The sequence below is a fragment of the Amphiura filiformis genome, unplaced genomic scaffold, assembly GCF_039555335.1.
Source record: "Amphiura filiformis unplaced genomic scaffold, Afil_fr2py scaffold_71, whole genome shotgun sequence".
NCBI classification, from domain to species: Eukaryota; Metazoa; Echinodermata; class Ophiuroidea; order Amphilepidida; family Amphiuridae; genus Amphiura; species Amphiura filiformis.
The window spans coordinates 85041-104737 of record NW_027305535.1 but is presented as its reverse complement, the minus strand read 5'-3'; the positions used below and the strand labels follow the sequence as shown (position 1 = coordinate 104737).

The 19697-nt window shown below is 37.8% G+C and overlaps 3 protein-coding genes across 3 annotated transcripts in view; 2 read left to right on the top strand and 1 right to left on the bottom strand.

Moving 5' to 3' along the window:
* The window catches only part of LOC140144672 (nephrocystin-4-like), a 158523-nt gene that overhangs the window by 110482 nt on the left and 28344 nt on the right, over positions 1-19697 (bottom strand). The gene's annotated exons all lie outside the window — the stretch shown is intronic.
* Positions 1024-10711, top strand: LOC140144665 (uncharacterized). Its single transcript, XM_072166473.1, has 3 exons — positions 1024-1681; positions 2764-3709; positions 10492-10711. Exons 1-3 carry the CDS (start codon positions 1024-1026, stop codon positions 10709-10711), a joined length of 1824 nt encoding a protein of 607 aa, XP_072022574.1.
* LOC140144666 (uncharacterized) lies at positions 12940-15851 on the top strand. Its single transcript, XM_072166474.1, has 2 exons — positions 12940-14377; positions 15407-15851. The coding sequence occupies exons 1-2, from the start codon at positions 13401-13403 to the stop codon at positions 15639-15641; spliced, it is 1212 nt and encodes a 403-aa protein (XP_072022575.1). The 5' UTR covers positions 12940-13400; the 3' UTR covers positions 15642-15851.

The window sequence follows — 19697 nt, the reverse complement described above, 5'->3', positions numbered from 1 at the left end:
AAAGCAGTAAAGACAAAAATACAGAACAATTTGGAGTAATGAATTAAAGAGTTGACAGGAGTTATAGGAGTTAATGTGTTTTGCTGTTTCAGTGTGCATGTTCTCACCATTGATGGTTTGGTGAACTGTCATGTAACATGGATGTAAGCGTGATCCTAAAAAATGCCTTTCACGGTGACCCAAACTATTTACAAGACCTCTTCTGCATTGACGCTGGCCTTCCCTTTTAAAGGGAGTTTTTATTCAATTTGTGGCTATGGATTTTCCCGAGCAAAAAAACACAAATTTTGATTTTTTTTTTTGCACTCAAAATATGACACATTTTCAAGTAATCATAAAAACAAATTAAAACATCCATCTCTCAACACAGTGGCGTGCCAAGAGGGGCTTTGAGTGCTGAAGCTTTTCCCCCCCTCGCACTTTGTTAAAAATCATGTACAATGAGCCATTTATTTGGCAATTTTAGCCATTAAGCCCCCGCATAACTCTGAAAGTCCCTCTTAGTCCCCGCAGGAAAAGATCCTGGACACGCCGGTCCAACATGCGATATTCTAAATTACGGGCGCCAAAATTGTCGAGTGCAATATGGCGTCCCAGTAATACAATGAAGGCTGATGACAATTGAGCACAAATAACCATTACGTCATTGCACTTAGACAATTTCGGTGTGGGAATTTTGAATATCGCGTGTTGAGAGCCGACTGTTTTTATTCATTTTCATGGTCAATATGAGTTTATTTTAAATAAAATCATGTGATTCGTGCTTGATAATTATTTTTCTAACATATGAGTCATAATGTTATGGAGACTCCCTTTAATGGCTATGACCTAGCTAGCTATATAGGTTGTATTTTGGTGTAGATTATGTATAAAACATCTGGACATGCAGTGCTGGGAGGTGTATGTTAATTGCTTGCTATTCATGTTCATGTGATATACTAGTATACCATGCTCACAGTGAACTGCATGGTTTAGGGTGGCAAATCCTCAGTATTACAAGGCAGTAAAACCACATAAATTAAAATGGCAGCAGGCGGTGCACTAGGAAACAAATCAGTTGTTAAACGGACCAAAAGCTTTGATGTTTTTATCCCCATAGAGCAAGGGACGAGTAAACATGGTCATCTACAGATTCTACAAGGTGATATCACTAAAGAACACACTCATGCTATGGCTGTCTTCAGATCAGATACAGACAATGCAGAGGGTGATTCATTGAGGATATTACAGGCTGCTGGAGATGGTATAGAAGCTGAGTATCAAAATGCTAAAACTCAAGGAGAGAGGAATGTAGCAAAAGGTGTGGTATTAACTGGAGCAGGGGATTTAGAGCACCCAGAGCACATCCTACACCTACTGGTGAATCAGAATGATGTGAAACTTAGGATAGCGCTTGCTCTTGCTCTTCGATTGGCAGAAAAGCAGTGCTTAAGATCCATCGCATTTCCCCATCTACCTGCTGTACTTTGTTCAATGGACACAGTGAAGACTATGCTGGAATCATTTGATGACTTCACTAGAGTGGCTTGTCCAATATGTCTTCACTTTATCCAAGTAGTACTAGCAACTGATGATAGGTTTTATCAATATGCAGCTGTAAGACAGAGCGTTGAGTTTGAGATGTATGGAGACTTACTGATTCAGGAGTTTGACCGGTTTTCATACGCAAGTTATGCTCAAGGTAAATAAAAGCAAGAACCTCTTCCATGTACAAAATTATCAAGGCCAAATTTCAAACAAATTTTGAGTATATCACATTCTTGACACCCAGCAGATTCTCATACCCTCCCCTAAGGGGCTGTGCAATAATTATAAGCCCTGGGGGATGGTAAAATTGTGGGGGCAAGAAATTTTTGGCGAGCCGAAAGGGGGGAGGCAAGTAATTTTTGGCAAGCCGAGAGGGAGCGCAAGCGATTTTTGGCACACATTCATGGGCGCCTTTTATATAAAATGCTCTAAAAGGCTCAGGAAAACAGTACGAAAACGCTAAATATCCAAATTTTCCTGCTCGCTGCGCTCGCAACAAGTATCCAGACCAGTTAAGGTTTGTAAATTGGGATCCCAAAAATTTGGCATGCGCAGGGGGGGGGCAAAGAATTTTCGGCAGGTCGAGGGGGGGGTAAGCAATTTTTGGCGGGCCGAGAGGGGGGCAAGCGATTTTTGGCGAGCCGTTTGGAAATTTTACCCAGGGCTCATAATTATTGCACAGCCCCTAATATTGTAAGCAAAAGAAATGTCATTAGTGTGCAACTCCACAGTTATAATGGGTCTTCAATGAACTCTATCCTCAACTATCTGTTGCAAGTTGCAGTTTCGATCAATTTACATGAAATAAATGTGTACACCTATTATAACTCATACAAAGATTTGTGTCATTTGATTGGCCAATTACAAATGATTTATTTTTGCTATTTTTAGTATCAGCTGCAAAAATAAAATTTTGCACTTTGCAAGAGCGTAATAGCCCATTATCTTTTGCAAGCCATGTCAAAGGTAATAAACTTGTGCATAGCATTAACTTTTACCGGCAGTGACCACCAGGACTCGAAAATTATAAGGGTGAATTGCTTCTAAACTACTCATTAAAACATTAAATATTTGTATATTAATTAATGGTATTATTAGTGGTGTCATGTGTCATAGGGGTGCGCCCTCCCCTTGAAGTAACAATTTTGGGAAATCCCACTAAAAATTATTTTAAAAAAAGCTGGTGCCCTACAAGGCTCGGTGTTCCAATAATATTAATAATATTTTTTATTACAGTTTATACTTCTGGAGATGACAATTCAGATGTTATTCACTATAACACTGATGACCAACCTCTGTCAGTACGTATATCTTCCTATAGGACAACCTCACGTGATTATGATGAGTCTAGGGATATTCATGCCAAATTGGGCAAAGTCCATTTTCATGTGCACTATTCTAGAGACTACTACCACGACCATCAGAATGTTGCAATTGTAGACTTTCGTAATGCAACCAGAGAGCATCAACATGATCAATGGTCAGCATCGCTTCCAGTTCCCTGCCAACGCCAACAATTCTCAGATATTACAGCAATTCCTCTGGCTGACAACATCTCTATCAAGACATCAGGAAACCAAAGTCTGTTTGAAATCACCATTGATGAGGAGCCAGGAAAGTTTCCTAGAATAAGATCAGCAATTCACAGAGTGCTACAATATGCAGATCAGAAAGGTATCAATTACATCTGCTTTCCTTCAAAGTTTGATTATGGAGATGATCAAATTGAACTACCAAAGGAGACGATCCGGCATTGTTATGAGCAGAAAGAGTACAATATTCTCCCACTTCTGTACTTCAATGCTGTATATGACTTTGCTCTCTATGGTAAACCATCCATTCAACATGGCATCCATATCCACACTACAGAGTATAATGATACTATGTGGAATTACAAGAATGTATGGCATGAAGGGTTTCCCTCCAGTCAAGGGAAGGAAGCAGGTTGCTTTGAATCTCTCTTCACTCAGCTGACCATGGATCCACTCTTTATAGCTTGCCACCTGAGCATTGTGAAGGAAACTTACAGAGTCTCCAGAAGCAGGTGGAAATGGAACCAGTACAGAGGAGAGTTCTATCTTCCTGAGGAGAAAGCAACCGAATTAGATATATTCACCTATGGGCGTGGCTTGCAACAGATAGCACCAATCAAGACACCTTACGATGTGATGTTCTCAGAAAGGTAATTTATACAGAATGTTAATTCAAAAAGCAATAAACATTTTCCGGTACAGTTATGATAAATGGATATATGCTTTGTGGATTCATAGGCCTTTTGATTTGTGTTATAATTTGTCACAGCGCATACTAAAGCCTGATCCAGGCTTGTGCTAATTCAGATCACTCAACAACTGGCCACTAAGCCAGAAAAAAATTGTTTGATTGTCCATAGATCCCTTCCAAGGGGAAGGGTCGGTCGCTGGTCGGTCAGATTTAATTTCTTTTTTTTTTGTTGGAATTTTTAAAGGTCACAGCCAAAACATGTTGGCATAATTAGCTTAACAAATAGCCCAAATAGGTGTGAATTGGGATATTTCTCTGTACTAATTTGTTGGGATTAAAAAAATATTAGCAAGTTCTGCAAAGTGAAACATAGCTCACTCCTAATCATTTATTTAGTACTAACTAGAGATAAAAGAAAAAGTTCACTATTTTACTAATTTCTGACAATCGAGTCACAAAAATCTTGATTAGATGTCGAATTTTCACTTATTTGTGTTACTTTAATTAAATGATTGATTATAAGAATGAAACATATCTTTTCCAAAAATTAGAATGCATAAATGTAATTAGACTTTGTACAAGTCTTTAGACTTGATTGTCACAACATGTGAAACACACCCTAAAAATGCATGTTTTTGGCCCTTAATTCATAAATTTGGCAAAATAGTGAAACTACACTTTTGTTGCCTTAGAACTAAATGAATGATTACATAGGATTGAGCTATGTTTCATTTGGCAGAAGTTGATAATATTTTTTAATCCAAAAAAATTAGTGCTGTACTGTATTTTTCTGGAATAGGGAGTAGGGCTGCACGACATAGGCTTTTTTAGTAGTTGACTAATTGCCACCCAAATAGTCGCGCCTACGACTATTGGCGACTTTCTAAGGTCAAATTTTGCTTTAAGTTCAAGCTTACTTTTTTTTGTTCAGAATACACTTTTCTTTATTTAAAAAGCCAAGTCAGGCTGAGGTAAGGACGGGCGTCAGGCCCTGGCTGCAGTACGTACATTCACTGCATTGGGGCTCCTCTTGAAATGAGGCACACCAACACCGCCTGGCTAATAATTATTTGGTGGAGCAGAGACACTAAAATGAATACACGGGATCGATACACATGAATTGCTATGCACGATTTTGATATCAGACGAAAATCTTCGGATACTGTGTTAGAAATTGATGAATATCTCCCGCAAATGAATTTTTCTCAAGAAACCAGATGTGGTCTCATACACTTGAAAATACGTATTGAACAGATATGATAGTCGCTAGAATGCGCTTTGAAAATTGGCTGTGCGCTTTGAACTCAAAATCTGACCATTTTATATTGCGTTGGTCCTGTATGGACTACAGCGTGTAGTACAGCTACACTCACTGTAGGCAGTATAAAAGTCGATGACCATTGACCTCAATGGGGTATACAAGCTTATTCACGCACAACCAAGATCAATTACCCGGCTATTGTGAGTAGCCTTAGTTATGTCCCTCGACTAATTATTAGTTTTAAAGAGCTTTAAAGGTTTGAACCAAATGGCTAATCGTGGCTGTGGATTCAACCTACCATGGCGATTCCTGCCATGAAGATATAGGGTCGATGACACTGTGTGAGGGCTCTTCATAACCAAAACAAATGAATCCCAATGGCGAACGTCACTAGTACAATCAGCACAACATCCCAACAATAAAGCTGTACGTATAAGCAAAAGCACAACATGATATTAAGTATACACAGGAAGGAGTAATAGGTAGAGTTATAACTAATTTTCACAAAGGTTTTCAAGGCAGTAGCACAAGTTCTTAGACAATTTTGAATTTTTAGCACTTTTAGAACTCATCTTTACTGTAATTTTGCTGCTTGTTGAACTTTCAGGAATAGTCGCCAATGGCAATCATTAGTTGTAGTCGCGACTATTGCCAATTATATCCTTCATTAAGGCGTTATTTAGTAGCAAGTCATGTTAATTGTCTTGCGAAGCTCACAAGCAGCACAGGAGGGCATCTAAAATACGGCGGTTTCACAGTATAATCTGAGTTACATCAGGATCAGTATCTTAATATTGACAATGAAATAACAGAGAACATGGTTACTCATTTCAAGGTGGTATTAGAGGAATTACAACATTTTCACGGTATTAAGCTTTAGCCACTCAACTGTGTGCGTACTTTGTGCATAACTACTATGTGCATTCGATCAAAGCAAAGCAAGGCCAGCCTTGACTAGGGGTAGCCTACATTTATGCCTAGGCCTATGTCTACGATAAAGAAAGCCCTTGCGTTTCTAATATTTTAACCAATCGATGAACAAATATATTTATAATGAAGGATATATAATTATTTACTGCTATAAATTCCGAATCTGGTGGAATCTATTGGTCCCCTCGGTGAACTGGAGACTTTGAGCCTACTATTTTCCCTCGACCTGGCGCTCCAGGAAAATAGTAGGCTCAGTCTCCAGTTCACCTTGGGGACCAATAGATTCCATCAGATCCCTCATGAGCAGTAAATATTTGTATAATACTCGCGACCTCGACTATGGTGACTTGGTCTTGCATCCCTACTTCAGTCATGTTTTTAGCTGTTAGCTGCGGGTACGGTAGCAGCTCTATTATAAGTCACCATGTCTCTCCGTCCGTTAGTCCGTTTGTCCGTCCGTTAGTAAAAAACGCTAAAAAATGCTGTTACGTCAACATCGTTTGTCGCATGGCTATGGTACTTGGTGAGGGGAGGGCCTATACCCGGCCTATACCAGCCCCATACTGGAAAAGAGTTTCGTCCCGAAATATGCTAATTAGGTCATTAAAGGGGCATTACACGATTTTCAACAATTTTCTGCATTTTTGAAATTTAGATAATTGAAATTGTGGGCATGGCTATGGTACTTGGTGAGGGAGAGGGCCTATAGGGCAATTAAGGGAAATTTGGGAAAAGTGGGGAAAATGAGGGAAATTGAGGGGAATGGGGGAAATTAAGGGCAATTTTGGGGAAATTGAGGGAAATTCAGGTGAATTAATTGAAACTTGTGGGCAATTAAGGAAAATTTTGGGGAATTGGGGAATATTGAGGGGAATTAAGGGAAATTTGGGAAAATTGAAGAGAAGGGAAATTGAGGTGAATTAAGAGAAATTGACAAGAATTAATGGAAATTTGGGAAAATAGAGGGAAGTTAAGGGAAATTTGGGAAAATGAGGGGAAATTGAGGGAAAATTGGGAACATTGAGGGAAGTTAAGGAAATTGAAGAGAATTAAGGAATTTGAGGGAAATTCAGGTGAATTAAGGAAATTGACAAGAACTAAGGAAATTTGGGGAAATTAAGGGCAATTTTGGGAAAATTAAGGGAAATTCAGGTGAATTAATTGAAATTGAAGGCAATTTATGAAAATTTAGGGGAATTGGGGAAAATTGAGGGGAATTTGGGAAAATTGAAGAGAATTAAGGGAAATTGAGGGAAAATGAGGTGAATTAAGGGAAATTGACAAGAATTAAGGGAATTGGGGAAAATAGAGGGGAGGTAAGGGAAATTTGGGAAAAGGAAGGGAAATTGAGGGAAAATTGGGAACATTGAGGGAAGTTAATGGAAATTGAAGAGAATTAAGGGCATTTGAGGGAAATGCAAGGTGAATTAAGGGAAATTTGGGAAATTAAGGGCAATTTTGGGAAAATTAAGGGAAATTGAGAGAAATTCAGTTGAATTAATGGAAATTGTGGGCAATTCAGGGAAATTAAGGGAAATTGACAAGAATTAAGGCAAATTTGGGGAAATTGAGGGGAATGGGGGAAATTAATGGCAATTTTGGGAAAATTAAGGGAAATTCAGGTGAATTAATTGAAATTGTGGGCAATTAAGGGAAATTGAGGGGAATCGGGGAAAATTGAGGGGAATTAAGGGAAATTTGGGAAAATAGAGGGAAGTTAAGGGAAATTTGGGAAAATAGAGGGAAGTTAAGGGAACTTTGGTAAAATGAGGGGAAATTGAGGGAAGTTAAGGGAAATTGACAAGAATTAAGGGAAATTTGGGAAAATAGAGGGAAGTTAAGGGAAATTTGGGAGAATGAGGGGAAATTGGGAACATTGAGGGAAGTTAGGGGAAATTGAAGAGGATTAAGGGAAATTGACAAGAATTAAGGGAAATTAGGGGATTTCACACTTTTGATGTCAAGGCACTTTTTCCTGAAAATCGTGTGGACATCAAAAGTGTCCAAATCGGTTTCCAACACTTTTGATGTCAAGACGCTTTTTCCGAAAATTATTTGGACCTCAAAAGTGTCCGGAATCGGTTTCCGAACACTTTTGATGTCAAGACGCTTTTTTCCCGAAAATCCTTTGGAAATCAAAAGTGCCCGAATCGGTTTCGAACACTTTTGATGTCAAGACGCTTTTTTCCCGAAAATCGTGTGGACATCAAAAGTGTCCGAAATTGGTTTCCGAACAAAAATTTTCAAATTTTGATTTTTTTTTTGTGTGTGTGTGGATGGAAATACCCTTTCTGGCATTATTTTAAGATGAGCGCCCGCAAAGTTTAAGCTCAGAGAGGGATTACAGGTCAAAATAGGGGTCAAACTTAAACCTGCTTCAAAGACACCATAACTGCAAAATTGAATTCCTTGTCCCGCAGCAGCCGCTACAGTTACCAACGGTCCTTGTTTAGAAGTGTGAAGAAACTAAACTGTTTAAAAAAACTTTTTAGGATGTCAAAATTTTTGAAGAAAAAAAAACTTTTTTGGGAATTTCCAAAATTAGGGTTGGTATTCTTTTTTCCAGATTTTCCAGATTAGGGACAAGTAAACAACTTTTTTAGCTGTGGGTAGCAGCTCTATAAGTCACCATGTTTCTCCGTTAGTCCGTCCGTTAGTAACAAACGCTAAAAAATGCTGTTACGTCAACATCGTTTTTTGCATGGCTATGGTACTTGGTGAGGGGGAGGGCCTATACCGGTCCCATACTGGAAAAGAGTTTCGTCCCGAAATATGCTAATTAGGTCATTAAAGGGGATTTTTTGGATGCAAATACTCTTCTGGCATTATTTGCATCAACATCGTTTGTCGCATGGCTATGGTACTTGGTGAGGGAGAGGGCAATTAAGGGAAATTTGGGAAAAGTGGGGAAAATGAGGCAAATTGAGGGGAATGGGGGAAATTAAGGGCAATTTTGGGGAAATTAAGGTGAATTAATTGAAATTGTGGGCAATTAAGGGAAATTGGGGGGAATTGGGGAAAACTGAGGGGCATTAAGGGAAATTTGGGAAAATTGAAGAGAATTAAGGGAAATTGAGGGAAATTCTGGTGAATTAAGGGAAATTGACAAGAATTAAGGGAAATTTGGGAAAATAGAGGGAAGTTAAGGAAAATGAGGGGAAATTGGGAACATTGAGGGGAATGGGGGGAATTAAGGGCAATTTTGGGAAAATTAAGGGAAATTGAGGGAAATTAAGGGCAATTTTGGGAAAATTAAGGGAAATTGAGGGCAATTCAGGTGAATTAATTGAAATTGTGGGCAATTAAGGAAATTGGCAAGAATTAAGGAAATTTGGGGAAATTGAGGGAATGGGGAAATTAAGGGCAATTTTGGGAAAATTAAGGGAAATTCAGGTGAATTAATTGAAATTGTGGGCAATTAAGGGAAATTGAGGGGAATTAAGGGAAATTTGGGAAAATAGAGGGAAGTTAAGGGACCTTTGGGAAAATGAGGGAAAATTGAGGGAAGTTAAGGGAAATTGAAGAGAATTAAGGGAAATTGAGGTGAATTAAGGGAAATTGACAAGAATTAAGGGAAATTTGGGAAAATAGAGGAAGTTAAGGAAATTTGGGAAAATGAGGGAAATTGAGGGGAAATTGGGAACACTGAGGGAAGTTAAGGGAAATTGAAGAGAATTAAGGAAATTGAGGAAATTCAGGTGAATTAAGGAAATTGACAAGAATTAAGGAAATTAGGGGATTTAACACTTTTGATGTCAAGGCGCTTGTTTCCTGAAAATCGTTTGGACATCAAAAGTGTCCGGAATCAGTGTCTGAACACTTTTGATGTCAAGACGCTTTTTCCGAAAATCGTTTGGACATCAAAAGTGTCCGGAATCGGTGTCCGAACACTTAACACTTTTGATGTCAATACGCTTTTTTCCCTGAAAATCGTTTGGACATCAAATGTGTCCGAAATCGGCTTCCGAACACTTTTGATGTCAAGACGCTTTTTCCCCAATATTGTTTGGACATCAAAAGTGTCCGAATCGGTGTCCAAACACTTTCGATGTCAAGACGCTTTTTCCTGGAAATTGTTTGAAATCAAAAGTGTCCGAAATCGGTTTCGAACACTTTTGATGTCAAGACACTTTTTCCCGAAAATCGTTTGGACATCAAAAGTGTCGAAATTGGTTTCGAACACAATTTTTCAAATTGATTTTTTTTTTGGTGTGGATGGATATACCCTTTCTGGCATTATTTTAAGATGAGCGCCCTCAAAGGTTAAGCTCACAGAGGGGTTACAGGTCAAAATAGGGGTCAAACTTAAACCTGCTTCAAAGACACCATAACTGCAAAATTGAATTCCTTGTCCTGCAGCGACAGCTACGGTTACCAAAGGTCCTTGTTTTCCTTATTGGGCATAGCCCAAAGAATACATTTAATTACCAATTTTCCCCTTGGTGAATTTCATACCATAATTTGTTATATATCATGCAAGTTGTGTTCAAAGTAATTTCATCTAATTAAACATACTTGTTTAACCATTTATTTTTTGTCCTAACCTTCAGATCAACCTCAGGTGGCAAATCATCTTCATCAGATGAGATTGAAGGAGGTTTCAGAGAATACAAAGATTATATAGATATGAACAGCTATATTGAGGCTTTATCCTACACAAGGAGAGTTGTACGATTTGATAACACACCACCACCTCCACCACAACCATCATCTGCACAACATAGAGGTCGTGATGTTGCACGTAAGAATTGGCGCAATACATCCAATTAAAGAAGGAAAAGAAAAAAAGAGGTTTTTCCTACCAGGGGCCTTAAGGCGAGCCCCATTTGTTGTGACAAAAGGTCATTTGTTATGTCAAAAGGTCATTTGTTGTGACAAAAGGTCATTTGTTATGTCAAAAGGTCATTTGTGACAAAAGGTCATTTGCTATAACAATAGGTCATTTGTTGTGACAAAAGGTCATTTGTTGTGACAAAAGGTCATTTGCTGTGACAAAAGGTCATTTGCTGTGACAAAATATCATTTGCTGTGACAAAAGGTCATTTGTGACAAAGGTCAATTGTTGTGACAAAAGGTCATTTGCTGTGACAAAATATCATTTGTTGTGACAAAAGGTCATTTGTTGTGACAAAAGGTCATTTGTTGTGACAAAAGGTCATTTGTTGTGACAAAAGGTCATTTGTTGTGACAAAAGGTCATTTGCTGTGACAAAAGGTCATTTGTTGTGACAAAAGGTCATTTGTTGGTACAAAAGGTCATTTGCTATGACAAAAGCTCATTTGTTGTGACAAAAGGTTATTTGCTGTGACAAAAGGTCATGTTGTGACAAAAGGTCATTTGCTGTGACAAAAGGTCATTTGTTGTGACAATAGGTCATTTGTTGTGACAAAAGGTCATTTGCTATGACAAAAGCTCATTTGTTGTTACAAAAGGTCATTTGCTATGACAAAAGCTCATTTGTTGTGACAAAAGGTTATTTGCTGTGACAAAAGGTCATGTTGTGACAAAAGGTCATTTGCTGTGACAAAAGGTCATTTGTTGTGACAATAGGTCATTTGTTGTGACAAAAGGTCATTTGCTATGACAAAAGCTCATTTGTTGTGACAAAATATCATTTGTTGTGACAAAAGGTTATTTGTTGTGACAAAAGGTTATTTGTTGTGACAAAAGGTCATGTTATGTCAAAAGGTCATTTGTTGTGACAAAAGGTCATTTGCTGTAACAAAAGGTCATTTGTTGTGACAAAAGGTCATTTGTGACAAAAGGTCATTGGTGACAAAAGGTCATTTGTTGTGACAAAAGGTCATTTGCTGTGACAAAATATCATTTGCCGTGACAAAAGGTCATTTGTTGGGACAAAAGGGTCATTTGTTGTGACAAAAGGTCATTTGTTGTGACAAAAGGTCATTTGCTACAACAAAAGGTCATTTGCTAGGACAAAATGTCATTTGCTGTGACAAAAGGGCATTTGCTGTGACAAAATGTCATTTGATGTGACAAAAGGGCATTTGCTAGGACAAAAGGTTCATTTCTTGTGACAAAAGTTATACAAAAATGATATGGTATTTATTGTTGGCAAAATTTAATTCTAATATATGTGAGCTCTATTTTTTTTAACAAATCAATTTTAGCAGATTTTCACTCATTTTGGGCATGTATAATCAAATAGGAACAATTTTCAAATTGATAATTTTGCATTTTTTTTTTTCAAGTTGATTATTCTGCATTTAAAAGTACTTGTATTGGTTAAAAGTCAAACCAGTGGTATGTACCTGTCCTACAAACTACAAAAAGTCAACATGTTCACCTTGCTACATATTGGATGAAAACACTCACATTATGTCATATATAAAGTAAATGGGTCACTGAACAATTTTGTGCACACACAGAAGTGATCTTGACTTGACTTCTACCAATCTGAATTTATGTTTAGGTGGAAAATCCCAGTTTAAAGAGGAAGTAAAAATACACATGAAATCAAAATGGCAGAAGGCGGTACAGGTAACAAATCAGTTGCAAAACGGATCAAAAGTTTTGATGTTTTTATCCCCATAGAGCCAGGGACTAGTAAACATGTTCACCTTCAGATTCTACAAGGTGATATCACTAAAGAAAACACTCAGAGGAGGCTTAAAGGCATTCCTACAATGCACTATGATTGGGAAATTTGACCAATATAACCTAATTTTAGAGGCAAAGTCCCCATTGACACACACACAAAATGGTCATTTTAAAACTGCAGCCAACGAGCTAATAGTTGAGACTTAGGACTGATATTTGATTTTCTTACAGGAAACATTCATATTGTCCCACTGCATTAATTTTATTCCTAAGTCTCGATGTTTTCAATGTTAAATAATAGGATGAAAACATCAGATATTTGCACACAATCCCAATGCAAAGTATGGTCAACTTGCCACATGTGTACAAAACCAGACATACCAAGGTCAGAAACCCCATTGGGTCATGGGAATGTCTTTAAACATCCTCTGGAAAACACTGATGCTATGGCTGTCTTCAGATCAGATACAGACATTGCAGAAGGTGATTCATTGAGGATATTACAGGCTGCTGGAGATGGTGTAGAAGCTGAGTATCAACATACTAAAACTAGAGGAGGGAAGAATGTAAGAAAAGGTGTTGTGTTGACTGGTGCAGGGAATTTAGAGCATCCACAGCACATCCTACACCTACTGGTGAAGAACGATGGTGTGACACTTCGGATATCGCTTGCTCTTGCTCTTCGCCTGATGGAGAAGCAGTACTCAAGATCCATCGCATTTCCCCATCTACCTGCTGTACTTTGTTCAATGGAAGCAGTCATGACTATGTTAGAATCATTTGATGACTTCACAAGAGTGGATTGTCCTATGTGTCTTCACTTTATCCAAGTAGTACTATACCAAATGATCATGGGTTTTATCAATATGCAGCTGCAAGACAAGGGATTGAGTTTGAGATGTATAGAGACCTACTGATTCAGCCTGTTTTTACAAATATTGCCCTTTCTTATTCAGAACTTGATGTCCCCACTGCAGATGTACCTTGCAACAAAACACATCAAGATACGCAACCTTTGTCAGTGCGCATATCTTCCTATAGGAAACTCTCACAGGATGTCTACCAAGCAAGGGAGATTCATGCCAAATTGGGCCAAGTCCATCTTTATGTGTGCTATTCCAGAGACTACTACTATGCCCATCAGAATGTTGCATTTGTAGACTTTCTAAATATAACCAGAGCGCATCAATATATATTGCCAATATCGCTTAAACAATTCTCAGATATTACGGCAACTCATCTGGCTGACAACATCTCTATCAAAACAGCAGGAAACCAAAGTCTGTTTGAAATCATCATCGACGAGGAGCCAGGAAAGTTTCCTAGAATAAGATCAGCAATTCACAGAGTGCTACAATATGCACATCAGAAAGGCATCAAGTACATATGCTTTCCTTCAAAGTTTGATTATGGAGATGATCAAATTGAGTTACCAAAGGCTATGAGTTTCCATAGGTATCAGCAGAAAAGGTACAATATTTTCCCACTTCTGTACTTCAATGCTATTCATGACTTTGCTCTCTATAATCAACCATCCTTTCAACATAGCATCCATATCCACACTAGCCAGTCTGAATTGTCCATTTACAAGAATGTATGGGATGAAGGGTTTCCCTCCAGTCAAGGGAAGGAAGCTGGTGACTTTGAATCCCTCTTCACTCAGCTGAACATGGATCCACTCTTTACAGCTTGTCATCTGAGTGTTGTGAAGGAAACTTACACAGTCTCCAGAGGCAAGTGGGAATGGGCCCAGCACTTTGAATGCTTCTATCTTAATGAGGAGAAATCAACCTATCTTGATAGATTCACCTATGGATGTGCCTTGCAACAGATAGCACCAATCGAGATACCCTACTATGTGATGTTCTTAGAAAGGTAATTTAACAACTGCAAATTCAACAGCAATAAGCATTACTTAGTATTCAGTGCTAGTGGTCTAGTTCGTAGACACATAATCTGATTGGACAATCGCATGATTTCGGGTGTCGTCTATTAGGCCGTAGACGACTCTGCATCATCATGAGTATTAAATAAAGCCTAAACCATGCATACCGTATTGTTTGTAATAAATGCCCCGGGGGCGTTGCATTTTTCCAAAAGGGGGCGTTTATTGAAGGTGAATTGTCAGTGAACAAAAATTAAAAATCGGGTTAAATTCCCCGGTGGTGCTCTTGTAGAAAGGATGGATTTACGGCTATACTATAAACGGTGATGCCCATGGAAAATATCATTTTCGTGGTAAATACATCAAAATTACACAGGTCCGTAAGTGCATCATCAAGCAAGAATCAGGTGAAATTCTACCATAATTTAAGGCAATGGAATGGATGGAAGTGGGAGTCATAATAGGTTTTGTGATGCAATTTACCGATCGTCCCTGACAAGACTGACTGACTGTTGTCAGTTTTAAGCTTACTCACACGATATAGCATGGAAATCTTTGCATTTTTGTCGATTTTTCACAGAAAACTTGGAGGGGGCGTTTAATAGAGGGGGAGCGTTTATTACAAACAATACGGTATGTAGTGCATTGTATGCGTAGATCTGGTGCGTGATACTCGCACACTGACTACAAATGAGAATAAACAATAGGAATTTTTGTTTTTAATATCCTCTATACAGTGTAATAGACGACAGGCAGGTCCAATATTTTGCCGTATCCACATAATCAATATATTGGACCTGCCTGTCGTCTATCACAATAGAGGATGGTAAAAACAAAAATTCCAATTATTTATTCTAAAATTTGCACATTTTATTTTAGTTAACAGTGCAAAATGTGCATGGCAGTCATAGTCGAAAGTGCCAAGTTCAACCAGCCATAACAAATTTAACTTGAGTTAGCAACACATCCATTTCAATCTGTATTGGTACATGTTAAATACATTGTTCTTATTTCTATAGATCAACTTCAGATGGCAAATCATCGGAAGGGACTGAAGGTTTCAGCGAATACAAGGATTATATCAACATGAACAGCTATATAAATCCTTGGGATTTATCCTGCACTAACTCAGTTGTACGGTTTGAAGACACACCATCACCTCCACCAAAATCACCATCTGCACCGCAAAGGCTGTATAATGCACAATTAGCCCAGCGCTTCCAAGAATTGGCGCAAGGCTTCCATTTAAAATAGAAAAAGGGAAAAAAGGGGTTTCCCTACAGGGGTCTTAAAGCCAGGGCCAAAAATTCCAATCACAATTCAAATTGGCCAAATAAAGAAAAATCCTTAGAGAGAATGCTGTTCCATAATACCCATCAGAGCAAAACAATGTAGATCAGCATTTTAGCTATACAGTGTGGGCCAAAAACAACTTTACTCAATTTCAGAGGGTTGTTGCTCGAATTGTAGAAGAGCTATTTATAATATTGTTACATATTCTAAATGTATATATTTCTAAAAGTATGTGATGAAGAAATGAAAGCAAAAGAAGCTAAATTAACAAAATGGTGCTAGTTTTACGTCCGAGGTTCAAAAACCACTTTGTCCACACGTAATTCAATGGCGTATGTCCGACGGCATACATTTGCGTTAGGCATACTTGTAATTGGTAAACACGTTTGGCCTGTCTTTGAAAAGTGATGATTGTTTTACATGCATGAAAGAAATACAATCGATTTTAACCACCATTTACTTGTTATGAACTCGAACTTCACTCCTGTCATTGACCAACAATTGGCATAAAAATTACACAATTACAAAGGTTTTATCTGGTGCAATTTTTCAATTTTAAATAGGCCTTCGTGCAGTTCGTGACTGCGTGGCTTATTTCTAAATAGGTTTACAAGGTGTCAAGATAAGGCAATTCACAACACAGGAGATGACTTTTATGGCAGAGGTATAATTAAGAACAGAAAGCTTTTTGGTAGTGCAGCGTCAATTTCGGATTCGTTTCTCGAACGTAAGATCCCACCGAAACCTATCATAATTCTACATACGAACAACTTTCACAACCTTGGAAGTGTGATGAATAGATGCAAAGCACGGAGCGGACGTCCAAGAACTAGTCGTTCAGCTGCAAATATTGCAGCGGTTCAAAGGGAACTTGCAGCTAACCCCAGAGTTAGTTGTCATGGTTGTCGACGCAACAATTTGCCGAACATACCACAAACGCAATAAGTTCAATAACTTCAAACTTTCTTGTAGATAACATTTCTTAATGACAAAAAAATCAGGTCTAAGGTTATTGCTTTGCGCATATTTGAAGAGAATTGTGTTTATCTTGCAGCCCGGCTTTGCAGCGTGAAAACTGCATATCATGACGAAATATCATAGCTTAACATTTAAATTGTTCATGTTTGATTTATTTGATTGTGTTATATAAAATTGCTGAACAAATTTGTGTATACTGAGTGGTTCTCATTCTTTATCGAACTCGCCATTGCAAGTGATGCGACGCGACAGCTAGTAGGCCTTCGCGTGGACAAAGCTAATTTTGACTCTTTGATTTAAAACTTGCGTCACGTTTTTAATTTAATACATTTTTGAATAGTTTTTTCACCAAATACTCTAGGGAAGATGTTCTTTACGAATATGTGAAAACAATTTGCAGCTGACTTTTCAATTTTGAGATACGAACCTTTTAAATTGGGTAAAGTTGTTTTTGGCCCACACTGTAGTGGGTGGCATTGGGCGTGGTAGCCCAAAACTTCTACCCAGGACTTCAATCAAAAACCTGCTGCCCGTCACAGACTTCTCCACCAAAAAATAGTTAAAAATAGGCTATTTTTTTGGAAATGAAAAATGAAATTTTATGAAGGGCACATATGGAAAAGTTTTCCTATGAAAGTCTCTTTAAATAAATTATACTCCACTCCAGTGTGTGCACGCTGTGTGTACAGAGGCGTTCCAGGTCAATGCACAATGCATACATTACCACACAACACACTAAGCAGGGCTGTACTGAAGAGGGTATAGTTTTTCCTACGGTACGACAGCATTTTGTAACCAATCAGATTCCTTTTTAGAGAGTAGAATTTGGCAAAGTATTTCTAGTAAATACCATTTGAGCCAAGTCAATCGGACTGACTATTATCAAGTGAGCGCCGTCTATAGCACGCTACTTTAATGACACAGGGTGCATGTCAGTGTATTTAGTGCTCCTGTACGACGAGGTCTTTCATCAGATTTCCTTAAAAATCGGGGAAAATAAAGTTTAATATATACATGAGACAATTAAGAGTGAGCCAATAAATTAAAGACTTTCCCTTTATAATAATTGAAGTTGAGAGTGAAAAAAGACAATTTTCTCCCATTGCTTAACTGTGGGACCCCTTTTATTTGAGCAAAAGAGACTACTTTTCCATATGATATTGAGTATTTAGCTAATTATTAAGGTACGTTAGTACAAACGGCTAATCAGGCTTGCAGCAAAATAGCCATAATAGCAAATCAAAATTGTGTATTAATTTATAACTAAAAACAAACTAAAGGTAAGTCTTCACTCCATCTTTTTTTAGATATTTCTTTATTTTTTGATAATACCTAAATATTTCCACATTCTTAATTTTTTTAGCCCAGGAGTGTGCTTCATGTATGGTTTCCAAAGTATAAATGTTGTAATTTTTATCACATGTTTCTTTTTTTTAAAACTTGTGTGTACCCAGGGTGGATTTGTGCCTGGTATAAATCGCTTTATTATCATTATCAGATCACCTGAGAGCTCTGCCAAAGTGACAATGTACAATATGAGTTTCACACATTTGAGATTAAACCTGCTGCTGAAAAAGTGTATCCAATTTAAAGAATTCAAAAATCCAATGCATAAATTCATAATCTATAGCGAGATGTATAACAGACATACTTTAAAAAAAAAAGTAGTCAGATTGACTATACTGTGCACAAAAAGTGTCTTTACACTTTATAATCAAAAGCAATTTCTTAAGGGGACTCGATCTTTTGTGCGTAATTATAGAGGGCCAGGGGATTCACTCTATCATTAAAAAAATTATTTGAAGAAGTCAAAGAGCCCTAGGAATAAAAACTGTAGTGTAATTCACGCCAGATACAATTTCTTTATACGACAAAATTAAATTTTTGTAATCGATCAAAAAACAAACGTTTTATATCAATTTTAAATTTAGCCTGAATCCGTAAATATGGTACCTCTCGCCCTTTTTTAGGTCAAGGCTATTTTTACCATTATGCAGCGAACCATTGTTGAAGCTATTTCACATACATGTACAAAACATTCTAGAGAAAGAATGAGGTAATATAGTGTTGAAATATCTTTTGTTGATTTCGAATGATAATGTCATGAAGTCGTAAATTTTAAGGTCAAATTCCTAAAACCAAAACAAAACATTGCGTCGCAGATAATTCCCGACTTACGCAATTTCATCATCACATCAGTGTCTCTATTATTTGTTTGAAACCTTTCCCAAACATTCGTGCTATTTATGCATAAAACGGCTATTCTATCTTTACAAAACGCGTCTTTTTTTAGTAAACAAAAGGCTAAAATTGGCATTATGAGATTTATCTTTTATCATTACACTCATCCGCTCAACTGCCACGGCGGCCGAGCGGTAAAGCGCTAGACGCGTAATCGAAGGAAGTTTAGAATCGCTGGTTCAAGTCCCAACGAAGCCTGTGGAAATTTTTTCTTCTTCAAAATTCATGATCGCATTCCGAAATGAGTCACTTGTCGGTAAATCATGTATCGTATCCTTAAAGACACTAAAACTAAATTATTGTAAAACAAAGTGTTTGATAGATGGATAATTTTGTTCTGCGTATGATACCTCATTCAACATGATGCGACTTTATTGCCCAAGCTATTCGCATTTTAAAGACAAAAGGTAGTGTTTCTTTCCTCCTTCAAGACCGCCGCCTTTTGTAATAGGTTCATTACAGCGTGGCAGACTAACGCACCACCCTGTGTTCAGAATATGTGTGTTTCGAAGGAAAAGTACATTTTGTCACTTTTGAAAAGCTCGCTTTTTTCATTAAAATTGCTATTGGAGAAATTAAAGTTGCATCATGCCAAATCGAGGCACAGTGTATTTTACCCACCCGAAAAATCATTCCGTACGGACCGTACCGTGCATGCCCAGATCACAGACAGTGGCGCGATCAACCAATCAGCAGTTGGAAAATCGTTAACCCAATGACGTCATCGCTGCATTTCCATTGATAAAATTCAGAATCGTTCAAAAACACGAGTTTTTAATTGCAAATATTTCATTTTTG

Excerpts from the sequence above, each read along its gene's own strand:
- LOC140144665 (XM_072166473.1), top strand. The coding sequence starts at position 1,024 with ATGGCAGCAGGCGGTGCACTAGGAAACAAATCAGTTGTTAAACGGACC. Across the intron at positions 1,682-2,763 it reads ATACGCAAGTTATGCTCAAG|TTTATACTTCTGGAGATGAC; the intron begins GTAAATAAAAGC and ends TTTTTATTACAG. Across the intron at positions 3,710-10,491 it reads GATGTGATGTTCTCAGAAAG|ATCAACCTCAGGTGGCAAAT; the intron begins GTAATTTATACA and ends CCTAACCTTCAG.
- LOC140144666 (XM_072166474.1), top strand. The coding sequence starts at position 13,401 with ATGTATAGAGACCTACTGATTCAGCCTGTTTTTACAAATATTGCCCTT. Across the intron at positions 14,378-15,406 it reads TATGTGATGTTCTTAGAAAG|ATCAACTTCAGATGGCAAAT; the intron begins GTAATTTAACAA and ends TTATTTCTATAG.